The 22,046-nt window shown below is 42.2% G+C and overlaps 1 protein-coding gene across 2 annotated transcripts in view; it reads left to right on the forward strand.

The window, feature by feature from the left end:
- The window catches only part of MICU2 (mitochondrial calcium uptake 2), a 245,141-nt gene that overhangs the window by 210,553 nt on the left and 12,542 nt on the right, over nucleotides 1–22,046 (forward strand). For both annotated transcript variants that reach the window (XR_016439323.1, XM_090028979.1), the window contains exons 7-8: nucleotides 2,220–2,285; nucleotides 14,294–14,391. Coding sequence is in view for 1 of the 2 variants with exons in the window: in XM_090028979.1 (XP_089885105.1) it covers nucleotides 2,220–2,285; nucleotides 14,294–14,391 (164 nt within the window). In the remaining variant the exon portion in view is untranslated. The remainder of the gene's footprint in view (nucleotides 1–2,219; nucleotides 2,286–14,293; nucleotides 14,392–22,046) is intronic.

Here is a 22,046-nt window from a genome sequence, read left to right on the forward strand (position 1 = left end):
TGGCACCTAATTGTATTTTGATGCTTAACACTTATTGTTAAGACTTATGGAGTCTCCATGTCCCATGGAGCTGAAAATTTAGGTTTATTATGTGACACAACCGCTGAATCAAATAAATGAGCAGGATGAAAAGGGAAAGGAGAATAACTACAGTGCAAGCAATAGAAGAAGCTCATTGGGCACAGACAAAAGTGACAATTTCCCCCCAGTCTGGCCACAGAAAGCAATTTAAAGCTGTGACCAAACACAAATACATGGCATAACTACCTATCTAGCCACTGAGATCTGGTTGTGCTGTTTAGAAGCTTTTCCCACTCACAAAGTGGTAGCATGAGAGTTGGCTCAGAGGTGTTGAAAGAAACAGTGGCAGAAGACAATGCATAAGTTTTAAAACCATCTCTCGTAAGTGCCTGCAAATTCACAGTGCTCTATTTATATCCAAGCTGGTATACTAAATGTAATAAGTCCCTTGTTCTTTTATTTTTGCTTTCCATTGAGGATTGGGGCAAACGCCCATGAAGGTAGGTGAGCTTTGCTCAGTACCATATTAAATTGCTCATTACGTGAGAACATTGACTTTCAACTTACTTTTGAGTAGTTATAAAGAATAAATTAATGAGGAAATCTTGCTTCAACCTGTATTTAGAAAGATGGGTTTAAACACATTGGCAAGAGTCAGTATAACACAGCTGGTGTGTTTGCCTGACACTATTAGGCAGCCAGGGCTGTCCAGCTTCTGAGTGGTCAAGGATGCACCACAGCACTCCCAGGGGCAAGGGCAGGAAGTGAAAGCTGGAGAGAGGGGGAGAACCTGGAGATCCTAGTGGCAGCAGCCGCACAAGTGAGAGGAGGGAGCATCACCTGGGCAAGAGCCTGTGGGCTGCGAGTAAACGTTTTGGCCAGCAGGCTGCTACTTGAACAGTCCTACTTTAAGGGATGACAACAGTTTTGAAAAGTACATAAGCCTCCACTGGTAAATTTATTCCTGGTGGCACCTCCAGGCAGACTGTCTCTTCAGCCAGGGCCTGTATAACTATTGACACTGACAAAACCATCCATTTGGCGACAGGCTAACTGGCAGTGTTGCTCAGTAGTGCTAATTATCGCATCTCAAGCTCCGTGTAGAGATGAGTTGCATTGTTTCTGGTTTAGGAGGCAGCCTACCCACAGCATCAGAGAATGTTTGAGGCTGCCTGCACTGGGGACTACTACATTCATTTTTTAGACTAGTAAATCTCAGCCAGGGTGCCACAGCACCCTGGGGTACCTTCAGACTCTTTCAAGAGCACTGTGGGGTGCCATGCAATGTTAGCACTTCAAACATTGTTCAGAAGATAAGCTGAGAGATTTCAAGTAGATTTCCATAATGTTAAAACATTCTGACCTGTTGTGGTCTTTCTGAGTTCTCTGCAACAGAAAAATTGCTCTATTATTTTTGTATAATTAAAAAAAAAAAAAAACCTAGTGAAAATTAAGAATTGGCATTTTACAAGCATAGTAAGAGGTGCTTTGAGCCTGAAAAGGTTGAGAACCACTGATATAGACAGCCATGAACTCCCAAATCGCTTAGGCCATGTAAAAAATCTACTTTCATGAATGTTCCTGTTTAAAAAATAAATAGTTCAGTTCATATGTTGATGAAATAAAATTGTGTGTTTATCTAAGAAATCAATTGTATTGGTTTTGGTATTAATTTCTCCTGTTAACAATCCAGTATATGTTTTAAACAGATGAGCCTTTCTTGTCTAGCAGATCCTACACATTTTCAGAGATATTCAAAAGTGTTTAAGTGAACTTTGTGCAAACAGTGTGAAAATAAGTATGGGGGAAAAAAACCTGGATTTCTCCTAAAGTGATCTGGGGTGTAACATCCCTGAATACTGACATTTTTTAGGGGTGGACTGTAGGTGAGATACTCCCAGCATAAAAGAATTTCTGTCAGAAACAGAATAAACATTTCCAATAACTGGAAAGGCAGCTGATTAAGAAGTGCTCTGCTTCAGTAACGAGAACTATGAGGAAGTGTTAATATCTGAGTAACCTGTTTTCAAGTATTTAAAGGGTTTTTTAATACTAAATAGCTTACAATGGTCAGAAAAACAGCAATAGAAAAATGGGGGGGGTTATAATTACTAAAAGGGGAAGTTAATATATGCCCTTGGAATACAAGACTATTAAACAATCAAATATGTAATTACCCTGTTTTTTATTGCATTCAGCTACAGAAAATCATTGGGAAGCATGACGACTTCAAAACAGCTGCTGGAGGTGAAGCTATATTGCAGGTATGGCTGTAGATATAAATAAATATCTTTTCTTTCTTGCTGTGAATACTTCTATGAACTCTATTTGTTATGTTTTACTGAACTCATAGATGAGTGTCAGTCATATGTGTCAGTTGTAACACTTTAAATGAAAGTGTAGAGTCTGTCAACTCTGCTTTTTAATTTGGGAAAGAAAAATGTTTCTATAAATGTTTTTCAACTTAACTTCTGAATACTTTATAAAATATAGTAGTCACTGTGCTTTATTACTATGTAGGGATTTCAGTTTATAAAGCCTAAGCCTATATTTAAAAGCAATATTTTTAAATCAGTGAAAAACAATACATTGTTGCATAGGGGGAGAGGCTATTACTGAAGCAGGCAAGTAGCAAGCCGCAAAACACCTTTCAAATTAGAATCAGTGCCTTAAACTTACCTAAGAACCAATCAGTGGTCAATGCAGGACATATTCTACATATCAGGTCTATTTTCTGGGTCAGTTTACAGTGCAATTCTCCTCTTGAAGTGACAAAGGCATAGAGTACATGAGCAGAGAGTGGTAGTTAGCAGTATTAGCTTGAAGTCAGGCAGCAGGCAAGGTACATTTGCATTTTAGGGCACTTTTACTTGTGTTCCAGGGATTGAAGGGGGTACTTTAATTAGAGTGGCTCTGAGAGCTACTCTAATTAATTCATGTCCAGCTGCGGCTGTTCCTGCCCCCACCCTCCCAGCTGCCCTGTGGGCTGAGCAGCCCTGATACGCTGGTGCCATGCCATTGCCCCTCACTTCCAACCCAGAGTCCCCCCAGCCCTGCCGGTGCCCCTTACTCCCCTCCCACAGCCTCCTGGCCCTGACAGTGCCCCTCACTCCCAACCCACAGCCCAGCCCTACTCATGCCCCTCACTCACAACCCATAACCCCCTGCACCTCCAGCCCTGCCAGAGGGGGACCCCAGCTGCCACTGCTATGGAACCAGAGACGGGGCCTGCAGCCCTCTGTCCCTCCCCAGCAGCACCCAAGCCCTGGCTGCCACCCATGGAAGTCAGCAGCTGCTGCAGCCTGGCTCCGCCCCCATCCCCACTCCCCTCCTCCCATGGGCGGCACAGCTGGAGCAGAGAACATGTGGGGGAAGGATGTAGGCTGTTCACTCCCCACTTTGCTGCCCTCCCTCAGGGGTCTCCATGGCCCAGTGGGCAGGACCCAGTGCAAGAGAGCACAGCAGGCCAGGGAGGCTTGGTGCCACTGTATCCACCCCTGCCCCATACACACATCGGGGGGGGCTCATGTCCTCCTCCCCAGGAGTGCATGCAACAATGGGAAACCAGCTTCTCTATCACCCCCTAGATAAGCCACCCTTGGTTCCCTCCTGCTCCCTGACTGTGCACTGCAGCCGCACATTCCCACCCCAGCCCTGGGCCTCACACACCACCCTGGCTGGGCAGTGCCTCCAGTCCCAGCGCTACTGTGGAGGCTTCCATCCACCCTTCCCCCACACCCCTAAGTTTACCTGCGGGGAGCTGCAGGAGCTGCTCCACACTGCCTCATCACCACATGCATGCGCACATGGCACCCCCGTTCTGATCACCCTATTCCCACTCCCCCCAGCCCCAAGCAGCCCCTTGGAACCTGAAACTGCCAGCGTGCAAGGGAGACCCAGTGTTTTCCACATTTTGCTCCTTTAAAAAAGAAAATCTGTGATTTTTTCCATGGCAAATGAAAAACCCGGATCCCTGGCTGTCACTAAAAAACAGGAATATACAACATCTTAATCTTAAATGAAGTTGTACTTTTAATGGAGTCCAGCAATAGGCCTACTCACAGGTATTTTCCACAGAAGCCCTTTAGGCTCTTGTGTTAAGCATGTGTTCATAGTCAATACCCCTTTTACTTGTAAAAGTTCTTTTTGCCAGCTTAGGCTTCAAAAAGAGTTGATGACTTTGTTATTTAGTCATGTCTTCACTTCTCAGCTAGTCTACAGAGTGAGCATGAAACATTTCAGCACTTAGAAAAATCTAGCTAGTACAAAACAGTGTAGTATAGTTCCCCAGCAGCACAAATTAGCATGGATACGTCAAACCTGTGCTGTTTCCTGCACTGGCTTCCCAAAAATCACTAATCAGATTAATAAAGTGGCAGATGGTAGGTATATAAGATATGATGGCACAGGCAAAACAGAATCTGTTTGGATGAAAACCATGTTAGGAAGGAATAATAAAAAAGACCTAGAGCAGCAGTTCCCAAACTGTGGTGTGTACTACCAATAGTACACAGACAACCTGTGAGTGGTATATGGAAGGCCAGGGGGAGGGGTGGGACACGCACGCACACAGACACCCAGCCCAGCCTGCTGCAGGCGGCCAGGAACACAGTCCAGCTAAGTGTGCAACAGTGCCCAGCAGGTGTTGAAGAGAAAGGCCATGGGGCAAGAAAGAAGCGGGGGGAGGGGGTTCCAGATTGAGGTCCCCACAGTGAGGAAGAGAGTGGGGCAGAGGCAGGGAAAGGGGTAAGGGTGAATGAGGAATGGTGGGAGCCCTGGGCAGCTTGTCCAGTGGCACGGGGGAAAGGGGGCTCCCTCCACTGCACAAACCCCCTCTCATCACAACGTGCTTAACAAAAAGAATACACAAGAACAAAGGTAGTATATGAAGTTTTATTTATTGTCACCAGGTTTAGAATTTGTAGAAAACCTGGTATTTACTGGAAAAAAACCCAAAAAAGCAACATTTATGATTATTAACTACTAGCAAATGGCCTGTTGAGAATGATGGGGGGGACAGAGGCCTGCATCCCTCCCCACCCCCAGTTCAGGCCAGGGCTGGGGAGGGAGCCATTCCCCCCATCCCCTACCGCTTTGGGCCAGGGCTGGGGCCTACATAGCTCCCTGTCTTCCCCTCGCTGCTTCGGGCACAGCCACCAGTAACCCTCCTTCCCTTCCTGCTTCCCTGTTCCCCGCCACCTCTCCTCCCTACTGGCTGTTGTTGGGGGGATAGGGGGAGTGGCGCCAGCCCCTGTCTCCAAGGAGTAGACCCCCTGCTGTGTCCCCTCCGTTATGGCGGCACCCTGGTTCCTGTTGAACCCCTCTGCCTCCAAAGAGCAGGGGAGGGAGGCGAGGCTGGCCTCGCCCCCCTCTCCTCCAGCCCCTCAGTCCCCACTGTAATGGCAGCGCTCTGCTGTCTGTCCCTGTCTGTATAGGGCACTCTGGCTGCTAAGACAGCCTATCAGCGCATGAATAATGTGCTACAAACAGACAGACTTAGGCTTCTTTTAATATTAGAATATTAATATTCAGTGCATCCTGACATGCACCCCCTGCCCCAGTTTTGTTTATCTAGTGTGCTGGCACTTTACAAGATGCACCTTGTGGGTTTTTTGCTTCTCCAGCCAAAAATGTTGCCTACCGCTTATTTATGCTGTCTTTTTTCCAATTTACAATTGTTTTACATAGCTACCGTAACCGATGAAATAATGTTTTATGATTACTAAAGGTTTTGACGTTATTTTAATACATAGTCTGTTACCTATGTGTATGAAAAAATTGCAGGTGGTACTTAAGGCTGTAACATTTTAAATTGGTGGTACTCGGTCTGTCAGAGTTTGCGAACCACTGACCTAGACACTGGTTTAGGAGTTTACTACAGGTCCCCGTCTCCCCACCCCCAGTTCAAACTTGTCAATGAATAGGGTTATCTATAAGGTCTTAAGAGATTTCATTAATCATGGACATTGTTTAATTATGGGACACTTCAGTTTCCCTAACTAAGATTTGGCTAGTGAACGCTACACATAATAGTAGGTAAAGATATTTTTGGACAAGTGACCAATTGATTTCTTTATCAAGTGTGGCATCTGGTGATGAGAGGAAAGCTAGCCTAGGAAAGCTAGTAGCAAGGATCTTGTAGAAGAACTAGTTGTGGGGAATAAACTGGAGTCAAGCAATTATCAATTGACTTGGTTTAGATTAAATTGCAGGGGAGACAAGACCAGGATCTTGGAAGATCTTGCACTTCGAAAGGGCTAATTTTGGGAAATTAAGAAATTAGTTGAGGTTGACTAGATTTCAGCGCTAAGAGACATGAGTGTGTAAGTGATGCAATATTATTTAAAGGCAAAAAAAAATTTTGGGACCTTACATCTGAAGCAAAAGGAAAAAAAAATTGACATGAAAGGACTACAGACCTGCATAGATCAGGGGTTTTCAACCTTTTTTTAATAAGCGTACCCCAGCAGCCAGACATGGAGCGGGGTGGGAGGGGGTGACGTGGCTGGACATGGAGCTACAGCAGTGCAGGGTGGTAGATGGCAGCCACCATCGCATGCAAGCTTCGCTTCCCCCCACTGCATCTGGCCACCCAGACAGCGCCTGTGTGGCCCACAGAGGGGGCACCGCTGCCCTCATCCCTGCCTCCCCCCTCCAGCCGTGGTCCTGGGAGGCGGTAGCGTGGGGTGATAGGTGGCAGCGCTCCTTCCCCATGAGCATCCCCTAGGGTCTTCAAGCATCCCCCCCCGGTTGACAACCCCAGCATAGAAAAACAAACGCCTCAAACAGGCCATTAAGAATAAGCAGTGTACTTAGAAGTAATAAAAATGGGAGGAAGAAAGAATACCTGTCCATGTCTAAGAATGCAAAAATAAAGTGAGAATGGCCAAAGGTTTAGCTGAGCTTGACTTTGCAAGAACCATTAAAGTTTATAGCAGGATTGGGCATGTAAATGAACCAGGAGGAAAGAACTGAGCAACTATATGCTGAAGGAAGGAATGAAGATGAAGGACATTGTGCAAGAACTAAACAAATGCTTTGCCTCAATCTTCAGTAAGGATTAAGATGTAACTGAAGATATTGGCAGGCTGCCATATCTGAGTGAGAATTCGTGTCTGAAAATTTCTACATCAGAGGAAGAAGCAAAAATAACAAATACAGTTTGGATACCCGAAAGACTGCCTGAAGAACTGTGATGGAGGCTGCAGCTGACAGCTACATTCCCCGGGCACACATAAACACTGTACAGTAAAGATAAAGCTTGATTGTGTGGCAGACAGAACTTTCTCTAAGACTCTAAAATGAATCCCCCCACAATTCTGAGCCTTCATAATCTTACCACTTTCCACTTCATGTGCAAGGCATGTTCCTTTACCTTGCCTTCTCTAGCATAAGTACACAGTAATTCATATATTGGTGGGAGAAAAGGCAAGGCAACAGGCGCAGACAGACTGCCATTGAATTTATAATATAACTTGAGATTCTAAGACCCAAGTAATTGGATATGTACAATGAGCTAGAAGTATTAATGCATTCCCACACACTCCAAAAAAAGTTGCAATTGTCTCTTACCCAGTAAGGTCCCAGACTGTGGTAGCTAGCTATAGCTGATCTTCCTCACCAATTTTAACACCAAAATATTAACTTAAAACTCTTGCAAAAAAGCTTGATAAGATCCTATCCCAAATCATACACACACCTCTGTTTGACCTATAACTACAACCCTTTTAGCTTAATAATAACAAACAGGACAGGCCGGAGTACAGAATCTTGCTTTATGTTGATAATACTGTGATTCTCTGATCAGAACCTGAAGATCTAATTCCTAGCTATATTTAAACTTATTTAATGTGTTTAGACACCTTTAAGGATATCAAAATTAATTGAACTAAGTTGGAAATTCTGAACATAACCAGACATGTTTATAGAGGAATATGAGCAGAGGATTCAGAGGAGGTGTGGTGCCATGGTGACACCTCCCTTTTGGGTCATGCTATGGGAACAGCAGCCAGGGATTGTGTTTTTAAGTCCTCAAAGCAGGTAAAAATCCCTGCCCCCCCAGTACCCCCTTTCTTCCTCACAGCATGTTTCCTCTCCTCCTTCCCCCTGCCCACTGCTGCTGTTCCCAGATGACCCAGGAGTGAAGTGAACTCTGGGGTTGGTCCTGCCTCACTCCAGCCAAGGTGCATGTGGAATCAGGCTCTGCCAGGGATAGCAGCAACAGGTGAGTTCCCTCTCCCTGCCCAGTCCTCTTGGGTGTTCTTCACGCAGCCTGGCAGGAGCAGGGCAGGAGTGGCTCTGGAGCTCCCTAGCCCTTTGGTCATCTGGGAACAGTAATGGAGGGCGGGGGGCAGGGGAGTGGAATGGGAGGGGAAGGGACGTGCCACTGAGCATGAAGGAAAAGGAAAGGGATGCCAAGAGATGGGGAAGAGGGATTCTTACCTGCTTTGGAGGCTTAAAAAAAAAAACCTTAGCTGCTGCTGTTGTAGCATGGTCTGTCCACCCCAGTGTGGGGGGGAGGCTGAGAGCAGGGATGCAGCCACCCCTGCAGCGCCGTTATTGCTCTCACACCCCACTTTTATCAAATCCTGGATTCACCTATGAAGATGAACTAACTGAAATGTCAGGTGACAAACCGAATATGAAGTCCTTATGAATACTCATCCCCTGTGGAATGAAGCGTGGTCAAAATTAATAAATATAAAGTTCACTGAGATAGCGAGAGATTTTTGGCAACTGGACAATGCTGCACTTAGTCTTTTGGGACCAGGTTAATATTATCAAACAACTGTGCTTTTCAACCTACTGTATGTCACAAGAAGATTTCTGGTTACTGTTCCCCCATTTTATATTTTGAGTATGAACCATTTTTCAGGTATTTGCTGACAGTGTAAATTGTAACTGGCATATCTGATAGCTTTAGATTCCCTATCTTGCAGCATTGTTTATATGATCAAGCATCCCTTTGTAATCATATTAAAATGCCTTCTCCCTCCCTTCCATCCCCTCCTCCTCCATTTGCTGCTGCTTTTTCCACTGTCCAAGGGCCAGGGGAAGCTTCAGAGTTGCTCTTGCCTCCTCCAGGTGTATTTGTGGGGAGGGAGTGGGTTCTCCCATAATCCACACCCCCCTCAGGAGGAGGCATGGGAAGCCACTGCTGCTGTCGCTGCTGTAGGTGAGCCCAGGCCCCATGCAGCCCAGCTTCAGCAGGCAGGAGCAGCTCTCAAGATTCCTGCACCCCTGGGACAGTGCAGAAAGTAACCATGGCAAGTAGGGGACAGGTGATGGGGACAGGAGAAGATAGGTCTGTGAGCATGGAAGGGAAGGGGAGATTCCCTTCTGGTTTGGGGACTTTTTTAAAGTCCCCAGTGGCTGCAGCAGCACAGATCAGTTGGAAAGAGGGGTGCGGCCACACCATTGCACCTCCTGTAGATCTGCCCCAACAGATACCTAATCTAGCTGCATGTCCCTGCTTGCAGCTTAAGCACCTCCTGAAGAACATTTTTGGTCCTGATGTCCAGGGATGCCAGACACTCTGAAGTTGCTGCTGATATGGAAAGAACTCTTTAGTTTGTTTGGCCTGCTATAGCTGTTTTTATGACTTCCTGGCCCAAAAGACTCTACCTAATGCATATTATCTACACCAGGCTTGGAACAAAGATTTCTGTATGTCCTTGAACCTAGCCAGGAGCAAAGTACCTTGTAAAACAGTAAAAACTATATCATTGATCTACAGTAAATGCTGATCTAGTTGAAATTTTTTTCATTCACACTGGTACCTGCAGAAGCTACAGTATACACCCTTTGCCAAATGAGACTATGGCTGGAAATTTGGATCTTCCAGACCTGTGCTGCCTTTCCTGTTGTGGGACTGTCCCATGATACAGTCCTTTCAACTAGAGGTTTGTAGGAGAATTAATTTGATAATTGATACACCTCTTAAAAGTATTTCCCAGGACTTCATTTTCTTTATATATCCCAAACTCTTAAAAACTCTCTAACTCGCATACAGTTTGGTTTTCTAGAGAGAGCAACTTGTCTTGCAAAGATTGAAAAGTGGATTACTTCCAGAAATAGAAGCCTGGCATTATGATTTATAATGGCTGACCTACCAGCTGTAGAGTGGGTAACATCTCAGAGATGAGGGATAACAGATAACTTTTTTAAAAGATTTGGTCTGACGTTCTAAAAATGCTTGCTAAATCCCTAGCAAATAGAAACTAAGATGTCTGTCCCCCTTCTCTACCCGGCTCCTTTTTCTCTCTCCTTTCTTTCCCCTTCATTTTCTTTTTCTGTTTTCCTTTCTTTTTCTGTTCTCTCTCTTAAAAAAAAATCCAATCATAAAAAACCCTATAAAAACAAGACCCCTCACTGTCAGTCTAGGGGCAAACATTCAGAAAGCCTGAACTTGACTTGACTCAATCTTTGCAGGTTAGTCTAACGTGGCTAGGCTAAATCAGTTTTGTAACTGGACAGACGTCCCACAGATGCAGGCACATGCCTGCAGTACCTCAGGCTAGAAGCTGGGGGGCACTAGAGCAGCCCTCCCTTCCACAGCATGGAGGTGAGGGGGGCATGGCTAGGCTTGGGCAGGAGCTCTGATAGCTCAACAGGGAATTGATATCAGTGTTTATCACCCAATTAAGAAAACAACAGAGGGACATTACCACCTACTTGTTGATTCTGCCTGTTTATTCTACGTATTGATTCAGCACAGACCATAGCCAGCATGTGGTCTGCTAGCTAAGCTAATACACAGATACCTCCTCAGCAAGGCAGAGGGGAGGGGGGAATTCCTGCTTAGCGGGGAATGGTGAGGGGAAGAGAGAAGCAGCCTACAGTCTCTGGAGCTCCATCCAGGGAGCAGAGGGGAGGGCCCAGCCCTGCTGTGAAGCAGAGAGCCCTGCGCAGCCCAGAGAGCATGCCGAGATTCTGAGGGTGTCTGGTTTATCTTAAATCAGCAAGGGGTCTGGGACAGACGTTGCATAAATCGGCTTGAGCCGAATCAGTTAAGTCTGATACTACATTCAACCAGGTTTATCTCAAACCGGTTTCAGCCATTCTCAAACTGGTTTATGTGCCCTGAACATCTGGGCTAGGGGCAGACATTACATGTAAACCAGTTTAAGTGATCAGAAACTGGTTTAAAGCTGTAACAGAACAGATGTTCAGTGCCCATAAACCAGTTTCAAAATGGCTGAAACTGGTTTGAGCTTCAAACCAGTTTATGCATGTTTGTCCCAGACTCTTTGCTGACTGAAGGTCATGGGAGACTGGTGCCTTCTGAGTCAGGGCGAGCGCTTCCCCATTTATGCAAGTTACAGCTGCACTTAATTATTTGCAGCATCAAGACCTCTATTAGTATAATTTTTAGCAGGTCCTGTGATTTAATAAGAAAATAATTTTATCTGAGCCATCAGTCTTTCCTTATTAAGACAGAAATTTCAGGAGTTAAAGTAACATTTTGAAAGCACTGCCACTTGGGAGCATAAGGAGTTATCAAAAAAATTATGCTTTTATTTTCTTATAATAAAAATACACTTAGAACTATAGGCTTTTGCAGTTGTAATATATACTGCTTCTATGCCATAGGTTACTTTAACATTTTCTGTAGTTCAGAAGCTTGGAAAGAGGAACATACTTGGTAGATGCAGACTAGCATGATACCTAGGATTAGTGCTTGGGATACTCCTAAGAATTTTTCTGTTCAGCACTTTTTGTGGGTATAAGATCAGGTTTCCATCTCACTCCCATGGTGGAGATAAAAAGTTTCAAAATATAAAATTGTTCTTCCACCTAACCTCAGGAGTATGCATTGTTGGAAATATTAATACATCTCTCATAAGCTCTTAACAAAGAATAGTCGTGTTGGTACTAATTTATAGAGTTCAGCAGCAAAGGTACTTAACAAGTCTATGGACAAAAAGAATTATGTACTAACATGTACCCTAATTTAATAGCATTAAAATTGGCAAAAGCAGTCTTTTCAAACTACACCCTTAAGCTATAGTCTCTCAGGTTTCCTATTGCATATTCTGCTTTAAAGAAATGTACTGTTTTGTAGTTTTAAAATATACTTAACTCTTGCTAACATAGTACTTGGATGTGTGCCAATTCCACCTTGGAGTTTCAACTGATAAAAAAGGGAGCAAACAAGTAGGTGCATATTTTTTATAAATCCAGGGATAGGCTTTGTCATCTTAGATAAGATGAGATGGGTATTATTTATATGTCTTCTAGCTTATAAGAGAAATCTGAGGAGAGGAACAAACCTGTCTTTTGTGTTGCAGATTGAGTCTTTAAAACGTTATTGTAAACCCTTGATTTTTCAGCCCTGTTTTTCAGTGCAACAAAAGGGATTTTTGTTTAGATGTATGATTAAATGTGAGTTATTGAAAGCTTCATTACTAATTACAAATTAATTTTTAAATGATATCAACAAGCCTATTATGTACTTTATAAATCCATCTTAAATTGGAAGTACAAGGACAGAATAAAAGCAAAAGTATGCTGATCCTCCTTTGATGCTTCTTGGAAAACCTTGGATTCTGACATGACAACCAAAAATTTTGCTTTTGACTTTCAAATAAGCAGGTAGGAATGTTTTATGCATCAGTCATGGTATTTGTTGCCTAAAGCACTTTAATTCTGAAACATAAACCTTGCGGGTATTTAAATGTTCTACCTGCCATCAAATGATAATATGCAGTAAGTGCAGTCACATGTCCCTTGGATAGATTTTTTTTAAGTTAGCTCATACTTAGCTCATATTACTGGCATTAGGTGAAAGGTGGCATGGAAGTAGAAACAAGGCATGTTACCTTTTTAACTATAAAATACTTTGTCACATATGCAGTAAGCATGAAACACAGTGTGCTTGTTATTGATGATGCTGAAAGCTAAATAACCATTAGTATTAAATCTTATGAATAGACTCTTGTCTTTCATCTTACCTCTTCAGCTGGATAAAAGACACACAGGCTATTTAGCTGTTATAAGAATAGTTCTGTTGAAATCCTTGTGGACTTCCAAAAAAAATCTCTCTTCATGTTGCTTAGTGTTTTGTTGTGTTCAAAGAAATGCTACTCTGCTAGTGGTGAAAGAAGAATGTAGCACAGAAATCCACCACATTGTGTGGGTTTAGGCTTTATAAAAATGCAGTAGTTAAACTGAACTGATGTGTATCTTTTGTTTTCTGTACAGCTATTTCCCCCCAAATAAAAACAAAATACAATAAAATACTAAGCTGTTTATAGTGGTATAAGAAAACTGAGATCTAACAAATAGCCTTATAACAATATAAAAACATTTGCATAACTGCTAGTTGGTGTTTCAGACATATTTATTAATAAATTTGTTACAAAGCAGAATCTACAGGTTGCTAGAAATTAAGTTTCCCAAAATAACCCAAAAGAATTAGCTGAAATGCAAATACAAAATTGATTTGAAAGAGAAGATTAACCTAAACATGAAGGTTGCTATGTATTTAACCAACAGTTGTCTTAACAGCTAATAACAGAAAATACAGAAAATTATTTTGTGCCTTATTATTCAAGGTGGCACTACCATGCTATTTAGTGTCATGCCTATTATACAATTTAAGTAATGCAGAACACCTATAATTATTGAAACTAGAACGCAATCTCCATTTATTTTGAAGACAGCTGTTAATTCTTATCCTAAATTAGTACTTGAATTATACTATATCCTAATCAATTATAAGTAATTTTAAGTTGCTATTGCCAGCTTAGTTAGCTAACTTAATACATTGTTTTTGCTCTAACTAGTACATGGCAGTTCCCTTGAACACCTTCATAGTCGGACTTCTAGCAGGAAGTTTAGAGTCTGACAAACAGTACAATACTTTTTATTTTTAAGTGCCTACTGGAGCAAACTACTCTGTCATGAATTATGGGAGTAAAATTAGAGGAGTGATTTTTTTTTTTCATATGTAAACCATAATTATCCTCACATTTAACCCCATGATCAGTGTTTTACCAAAGGAAGAGTTAAATGATGACCCTGTTTATGCCCAGTGTTTAGTGCTGCTTAGCTGCTACATTTTCTGCTTCTGATAGTTCAAGTACAACACAGGTCACAATACATTGTTGAAGAGAATTGTTCAGCTTTTCTTTAGGATTTTGAATTTGCTGGCTGCCAGAATAGCAGAATTGCAAGCAACTTCTGGGACACTCTGACTCAAATAAGCATTTGTTTGTTTGTGTTGAATTGATAATAATTATAATACAAGTGTATTTAATTTGTTTTCTAGGAGCCAGAACTGGAAGACTCAGATGTTAATACAATGTTGCTGGTACACTTCTTTGGAAAAGCAGGAAATGACAAACTTCGCTATTCTGAATTTTGCAGGTAGTGTTTAAGCACTGATAGTCATTGATCACAGTCATTCTCTATAGCTCCAGATTATGTAATTGTTAACAGTTTGTTTCTGCCTAGTTAAATCACCATATAAGGAACAGAAAACCTGTGCAAAAGCATTAAAAATGTTACCTGTCATTGCTATAATAGTGGGATACAGACTTTTTCCCTACTCCCCCAAAAGAATAACATTTTAAGTAGGAGGTTCTCTCTCAGAAGACTCCAAATTGTTTTACAGATTTTACATGTGTAGCAATCATGTCACCCACTGAAATGCTCTTGGAATAGAACTATGCATATGCTCGTGCACAGAACTCAAATTTAGGACAGGAAGCAAAGAATACCATATCCAACAGAAGCTGCAGTGGACTAACATGAGACTTTCTTCCCTGAAAAGTGACAGCATTTCCTTCAGGATGCAAAATATTTGTTCTCTCGCGCAGCAAGCATTCTCTTCCCAAAGGTTATAATGGAAGTCAGAAATTAACAAAGAAACTCTAAGAATAATGACAGTCATTCAGCTTATTAAAGCAGTAATACAAAATTAAGGATTGCAAATCATTTAACTAGAAACACACTCACTACTGTGTTTTGTAGTTGTTATGGTCAGAAACGATGATATTGTCCTCTCAGGGCAGAGTCTCCTTACCTGGCCACTTTCAACCTGACAGCCCAACAGCATAACTCATCTTAAGACACAAATGCAGCTTATCCTTATCAGTAGCTAAACCCATCACTTTAACACCTTAATTTATTATGCTTCAAAAATCTCTGGTACTGTGGGACAAAAATATTTGCAACCATATCAAGAATACCACATCTTCATGTGTAGTGTTGACCCCCAAAGGTATTTATGTACCTAGCTCTCATTGAAATGTTTCACAACAGTGAATTAATTGAGAGTTAGACACCTAAATAGAGATGAGGTGCTTAACTCTTGTTGGGGATGTTAGCCCTTGGTCTTATGTTATGATCAAAGAGAACAAATTATTTACACTATTGTTAACATTGTTTTTCAAAGATATTGACTGATGATTCAAATCTGCTAAAATTCAAGTCTGATAATGCGTATAATTCAGTTTCTGTTCAGCTGAAATGTAATTATATTCAATCTATGCTATTAGGAATAAATGCCGTTGCTCTTAACAGAGGGTTCAGAAAAGCCAGAACAAAAAGTGGCATTTTTCTTAACACTATAAAATGTTTCCTCTCCACTGATTTGGGCACATACCAGTCTTCCAGTAAACAAACCTTTCTCTTTTGAAGCTCTTGTCTCAGTAGAACTCTAAATGAGTAAAATTAGGTGTAACTTGTCTGTAGCTCCCTTCTCTGTAAATACAATAGGCCCGCTAATGAAACAAAGGACAGAAAGTACCAGTAAAAGGTTGTGTTTGCATATACAGTATAAACTGGAATGCGTCAGGTTTTAGATAAAATCCTACACTGACCCAGTGAGGCATGACATTGATAAAACTATGGACCTAGTATGTTCAGAAAATGTAGGTTAAAGACCTTTGCCTACCACACAGATAGAGGCCTGTAATCAAAATCAAACTCCCACATCTTGCTCTTAAAGTTTGTGGGATAAGTGTAAGGTTTAATGCAGGTAATTTTTCAATGGTGGCAGTTATTTTTCATAGAGTTGGAATGTGCCTCTTTATCACTGCATATACACACTCCATTTAAGTTGCGACATGACAGCGGAGTTTGTTTAACAGAGAAGGGTGAATAAAAGGATCAGTGTCTTTTTAACCTGTGAGGAGATATCACTTTTCACATGATTTTATTTGCAAGTAAATCAAGCACATCATTTCTGCATTGCTATTGTTCAGGGACAATGTGATTTCTATCTGATGGCCTCTCACAACATTTTACCTCACGCGGGAAGCTATTGTTGGCTGTTTGATCAAAGTGCCATGCTGTTTTTACAAGAGATGACTGATGAGCTATACAGACATAGATCATTGTCAAAAGGGAAAAAGAACAATGGCAAATGCTTTTATCATTTTCCAAGTACTTGCTAGAAAGCTTTTCCATTGATCAGAGTAGTACCTAAAAAAAAGTTGGAATGATTAGATTTGTTTAGGACATATTAAAACCTGTCACACCAGTTAAATACACAGGTATCCATGTGGTCTAGATTCCTTTAAAAAAAGGGCATGCTTCCTTGATGAAATGTCACCATGTTTATGTTAGGTTAATATATTTTCTTTCAGAAAGTTGAAATGAATTTCCTCACCTCATTACTTACTTTTTAATTATTCTCCTTGCTCAATTTTTCCGGCTGAATTAAAGACACCCTTTGTAATTGTGCAGTCACCTGTATCTTCATTTACACCGGTGTTATCCAGCCTTTTCGGCCTGATGTCCAAATATTTTAAACAGGTTAAAGGGCCATGGTTGATATTTCAGAGAAGAAAGAACCTCTCCAGCCAGCTCAGAGCTGATTGTCAGGTCTTGCACCTCCATTCCTGCAGCCCCTGGCACAGGGGGCATGTTGGGTGCAGGAAAGGAAAGTAGGTGAAACATTGGTACATTGGCTGTCTGTGGTGATATGTGATCTCTTGCATCCAGGTGATACAAGGAAAAAATAGGCTCTGGACTGCTTTAACCTTTGCCAAGACTGAGAGAATCAAACTGGTTGTTGGTTCTACACTTCTTTTTTTTTTTTTTGTCTTTCCTGGGCTGGGCTAGTATGGCATGGTAGAGGGGAGGGATCGCCTTTAGATAGTTTCATTCTACCTTCCATATTTACTTGATTCCAAGTCAAGCTTTTCTTTCTCCTTTTAATGTAGGGGAAAAAAGCCCTTCTTCTTGGACTTAAGTACAGGCTGGCAGGGAGGGCAGACAGCTGCTGCAGCTGCATACACACCCCACCTTCTTGCAGCCTCAGGCCTCCTACCTCCCTTCCCCCTTCTCCTCACCTCCCCATCCCTGCGGCCTCTGCCCCCACCCTCCACTTACCCTTGCTCTGGCTTGGGTCCCAGCAGGTTCCGTCTCTGCTGTAGCCTGGGGCACAGAACATGTGTTTGCTCCAGCTCCAGTGTGGTCCCATAGCAGCAGCAGCTCAAGGTGGGTCCCAGAGCAGGAGCTGGAGATGTCACGCCACCATTGCTGCTATGGGATCATGCTAGGGCTAGAGCAGAAACATGCTCCGTGCCCTAGCCCTAAATGAGGCGCAGTGTGCCAGGATGCCTCTCCAGGGGTGGCTGTGAAGCCCCTGCAGCCCTCAATTTGTGGGCAATTACCCTGTTTAGCCCCCCACTACACCTTGATGTTTATCTTAATGAGAGAGGCTGCCCCGGGGCTTCCTAAATTGTTCTTCCAAATGACCACCAGGTACACGTGATCTCTGCCTTATGGGCTAATTGCATGGCTCCATTCCTTGCCTACACCATGCCCCATGCCTTGCAAATGACATCTTCATTCATGTTTTCTTTCACTTAAGCCCCCTTCTGGGGTTCCTGGACCCTCACTGGTCCCACACTCTCAGCCTCTCAATCACTAGCTAACCTCCCCCGCCCCAATTAGCCCTAGCCCATACCTGCCAGTGCATTCACCCCAGGTGCCCTGCCACACAGTATTTAAGTGAAAACCAAAGCAGAGGAGAATGTGTCCACAGCAACTTTTCTTGTTAGGTTTGCAGGTAGCTGCCTTTGCATCATTTGGATCTTTTTGAAGGGATGAGACTTCTTTCCTTCATAAGAGTCCTTGCAATTACTAGAGAACGCTGCTTTCTTATGCCATGATGCTATACAAACATTCAGCACAGAAGCAAAATTGTGAGAAGGAAACTTGCCCTAACCTTTTTGTGGTGTTTCATCTTGCTACTTCGTATGCTGTAAGGAAAATGGAAAGCTAGCATTTCATTTCCACACTAGAGGAAACGCTAGAGCTCTGAGGTTCCCCAGTTTCATTAAATTTTCACTTTTAAATAAAAGTGAGTTATTGAAGTATTTTTAAGAGACTGTCTCTGTATGTAAAGCACTTTCCAGAACAGGGACCTGGGCTTAATAGGGTTTCTGGATGCCATCATGACACAATTTAATTAATTACAAATTAAGCTTTTTGGCCTCCAGCCTCAGTATTCTGATAAAATAGGCTAGATGAAATGAAGTACTGCCTTCCCTCTGCCTTCTTTCTTGTAAATTATTGATTTCTCTAATTTTTCTTTTGTTTAAATCTGGCCTTGATTCTAAGCTAAGAAACTTTCCTGTGGAAATAATTCCAATAGATTTACTAGTAGCATTACTTTGGGTTTCTACAGAGGCAGCTGAGATCAGAAACCTTCCCCTGTGATAAAGTTCTGGTTGTGTTGAAATACATGGTAGTGCTCCTATTGAAATCATCAGAGCCAGGATTTCACCCTACTTTCTTAATTTTTCCTTAGGAACTATGCACTGTTTAAGGAATATAAACTTTTTTTTAGTTGAGATTCACCATTTTGAATAAGCTTATTCAGAGATCCAGGTGATGCATGGAAATACATTCATAATAATGTGTGTTAATGATACAGATGTGACCAAGCTTATCCCATTTTGAAGGTTTATAACTTAGCTAGACATTTTTCAAATAGAAGTTATTTTAAAAATTCCTATTAGGATTTTAAATTTTCACATTTGGGAACAGAAATGACCTAGGCTGCTGACATGATGATTTATATTATAGTAACTTGAAATAAAGGAGAATATTGAATCTGAATATTAAATTGCATTGTTCCATTTTTGTCCTGAGTAGTATTGGGTACTATATGAAATCTTCCCACTCAGGCTTGCCAAAAGCAAACCTACCAAGTTGAATTAATCACCCCTTGAATTCTTATAGTACCCATCTTTAAGAAAGCGAAGGAGGAGGATATTGGGAACTACAGACTACTCAGTCTCACCTCAGTCCCTGGAAAAATCACAGAGCAGGTTCTCAAGGAATCCATTTCTAAGCACTTGGAAGGAGGGGGAGGTGATTAGGAACAGTCAGCATGGATTCACCCAGGGCAAGTCATGCCTGATCAACCTGATTGCCATTTATGATGAGATGACTGGCTCTGTGGATGTGGGGAGACCAGTGGATGTGACATACCTTGATTTTAACAAGGCTTTTGATACAGTCTCCTGCAACATTCTTACAAGCAAGCTAAGGAAGTACAGGTTGCATGAAAGAACTTACAGTGGGTGGATAGAAAACGGACTGGATTGTCAGGCTCACAGGGTAGTAATCAGTGTTCAGTGTCTAGTTAGCAGCTGGTCTCAAGTGGAGTGCCCCAGGGGTCGTTCCTGGGGCCATTTTTATTCAATATCTTCATCAATGACTTGAGATGGGATGGAGTGCACGCTTAGCAATTGTGCAGATGACATCAAGATGAGGGGTGAGGGGTAGTAGGTATACTGGAGGGTAGGGCTAGGATTCAGTGTGACCGACACAAATTCAAGGATTGGACTAAAAGAAATCTTATGAGATTCAATAAGGAGAAGTGGTAAAGGACTGGACCAGGCTACCCATGGAGGTTGTAGAATCTCCATCCTTAGAGGTTTTTCAGACCCTGGTAGACAAAGCCTTGGCAAGGATGACGGATGATCTAGTTGGGCTGGTCCTGCTTTGAGCAGGGAGTTGTACTAGATGACCTCCTGAAGTCCCTTCCAGTCCTAATTTTCTATGAGTCTATGATTCTTCACACCTAATTAAGCAGGGCTCACCTCCACCTCCATATGGGTCTGAGTACAGCAAGGGACGTGTGGCTTAGCCACAGGAAGAAAGCACTGTTTTCTGAGGGCAGGCAACAGTCTGTACCCAAGAAGTACCTCACACTAGTTTCAGTGCATCAGACATGATGATTTTTTAGATGAGAAAAGGGTTTGGGATGGAAGGGAGAAAATGCCAGCCAGCCTCTTCCTCCTCCTACTGGATTTGCTGCCTTCAACTGGCAAAGAACTGGGAGGGGTTCTCCGTCAGCAACCTGCAGTCCTCTGAGGTGCAGATGCGTTCTGTTTCAGTTACCCAGCCCTCCTCCTGTGTGTAGTAGCTAGTGATCTGTGCTGCTAGGAGCTGGATTTGACCAATTGCCTGGAGTATTTAGGGATGAAGATTTTTCCCCACTATGCAATATTGGCAGGTGCTTAATGGATTGTTCACCTCCCTCGATGCATTGTCTTTGCTGCAATTGTACCCCCACAATCTGGGGGAGTCTTGTGTTTAGAAATAATATAGCGTTCATCACATTTTGTGCCTGGTGCTTAGTGGGGTATTTGTCCAAGGTCATTAAGAAATAAAATGACTTTAGTCATAAGTGTGGGTAAGAGTGTTGCCATGTGAACATAAGGTAAAGTTGTGCATGAATTGCCTTCAGCAGATTCAAGAAAAAGAAAGTTGAAATTCTCACGTGAATATTCAGTACATTCATATATCTCACAGTTAGTGTAGATAAAGGCTAAAATGGTCATCTCTCAGAGGTAAATGAAACCAGGGTTTTACTGATAGAACTTGTACCTTTAAGGGCAAGGAGGTACTTAAGGTGTTGTTCAATCAAAGATTTCCTCTGTGCTTTCACAGGCAGGTGGGTTAGAGTTCTCCATTGAACAGATTCCTGCAGGCAGTCATGGGAGGTCTGTCAAAGTTACTGGTTACATGATGAAGCCGTGCGTGACTGGCACCAGTGAACTCCTCTTGGAGTTTAGCTAATAAATGTGGAGCCTGCGACTTAGAATCTATTCCACTGTCTGTCTGTCTTTCACCTGCATTTCCTAAGCAATGAGGCCATGTTCAGGCACACTTCTGCCTATACCACTCTAATTATATGGAAGAAATTACAATAGGGAGTTTGTTGCAGAGGCCATTCCCCTACAGACAACACAGAGCTCCAAACTGCTGATTGTCCAAGTGAACTCATTAAAAACTAAAGATAGCTACACTGACTAAAATGCCTCAGTTTCAATGAAAATGAGGCCATACAAACAGAAAGCAAAGGAGTATCTACCAATACTGTTTAAGGCACCTGACTGCTGTTCTCTTCTCCAAGTACTTGTTTTGTCTTAGTATAAAGATACGTGGTTTTGTCCTATCTATAGTTAGTTATTACAGATCAATAAAAAGTTTGTATGAAAATCTGCAGGCATAGTAAAGAAAGTAGAGACATGGTAAAGGGGCTTTTATGTCCCATGTAACCACTCAGAAATGTGGCCAACAAACAAAAGCAGAATTAATAAAATAGGAAATAAAAGATATCTGGAAATGGGAAATGTTTGAACACAGGCCATGCTCATAGATTTTAAGAACAGAAGGAATAATTGAGATCATCTAGCCCAAATCAAAGAAACTCAAAACCACCCCTATACTTAAAAGTTTTAGGGTCTCTGGCCTCTAGTTTATACCTTTCATCCTTTATCTACCTTGTTAGGAGAAAAAACAAATCCCATAAAGTTCAGGCCTTTCTTGTTCAGATTATGCTCTTAACTCCCAAATATCTGTGACATCCTTTGCCGTAGTACTAATGTCATATTAATGCCATATTACTCCATAAGCTGATGATCACACGCCTGATTTCCCAATCCCTCCTCATGGTTATAACCTTTCTTGCTCTATCCGACCTTATATGTGATTTTACATTTCTCTTTTATCACCTTTTATGATTGGGGTTCATGTAGCTTGCGATTGCT

The sequence above is a fragment of the Crocodylus siamensis genome, chromosome 1, assembly GCF_052110815.1.
Source record: "Crocodylus siamensis isolate JL-2025a chromosome 1, ASM5211081v1, whole genome shotgun sequence".
Taxonomy (NCBI): Eukaryota; Metazoa; Chordata; order Crocodylia; family Crocodylidae; genus Crocodylus; species Crocodylus siamensis.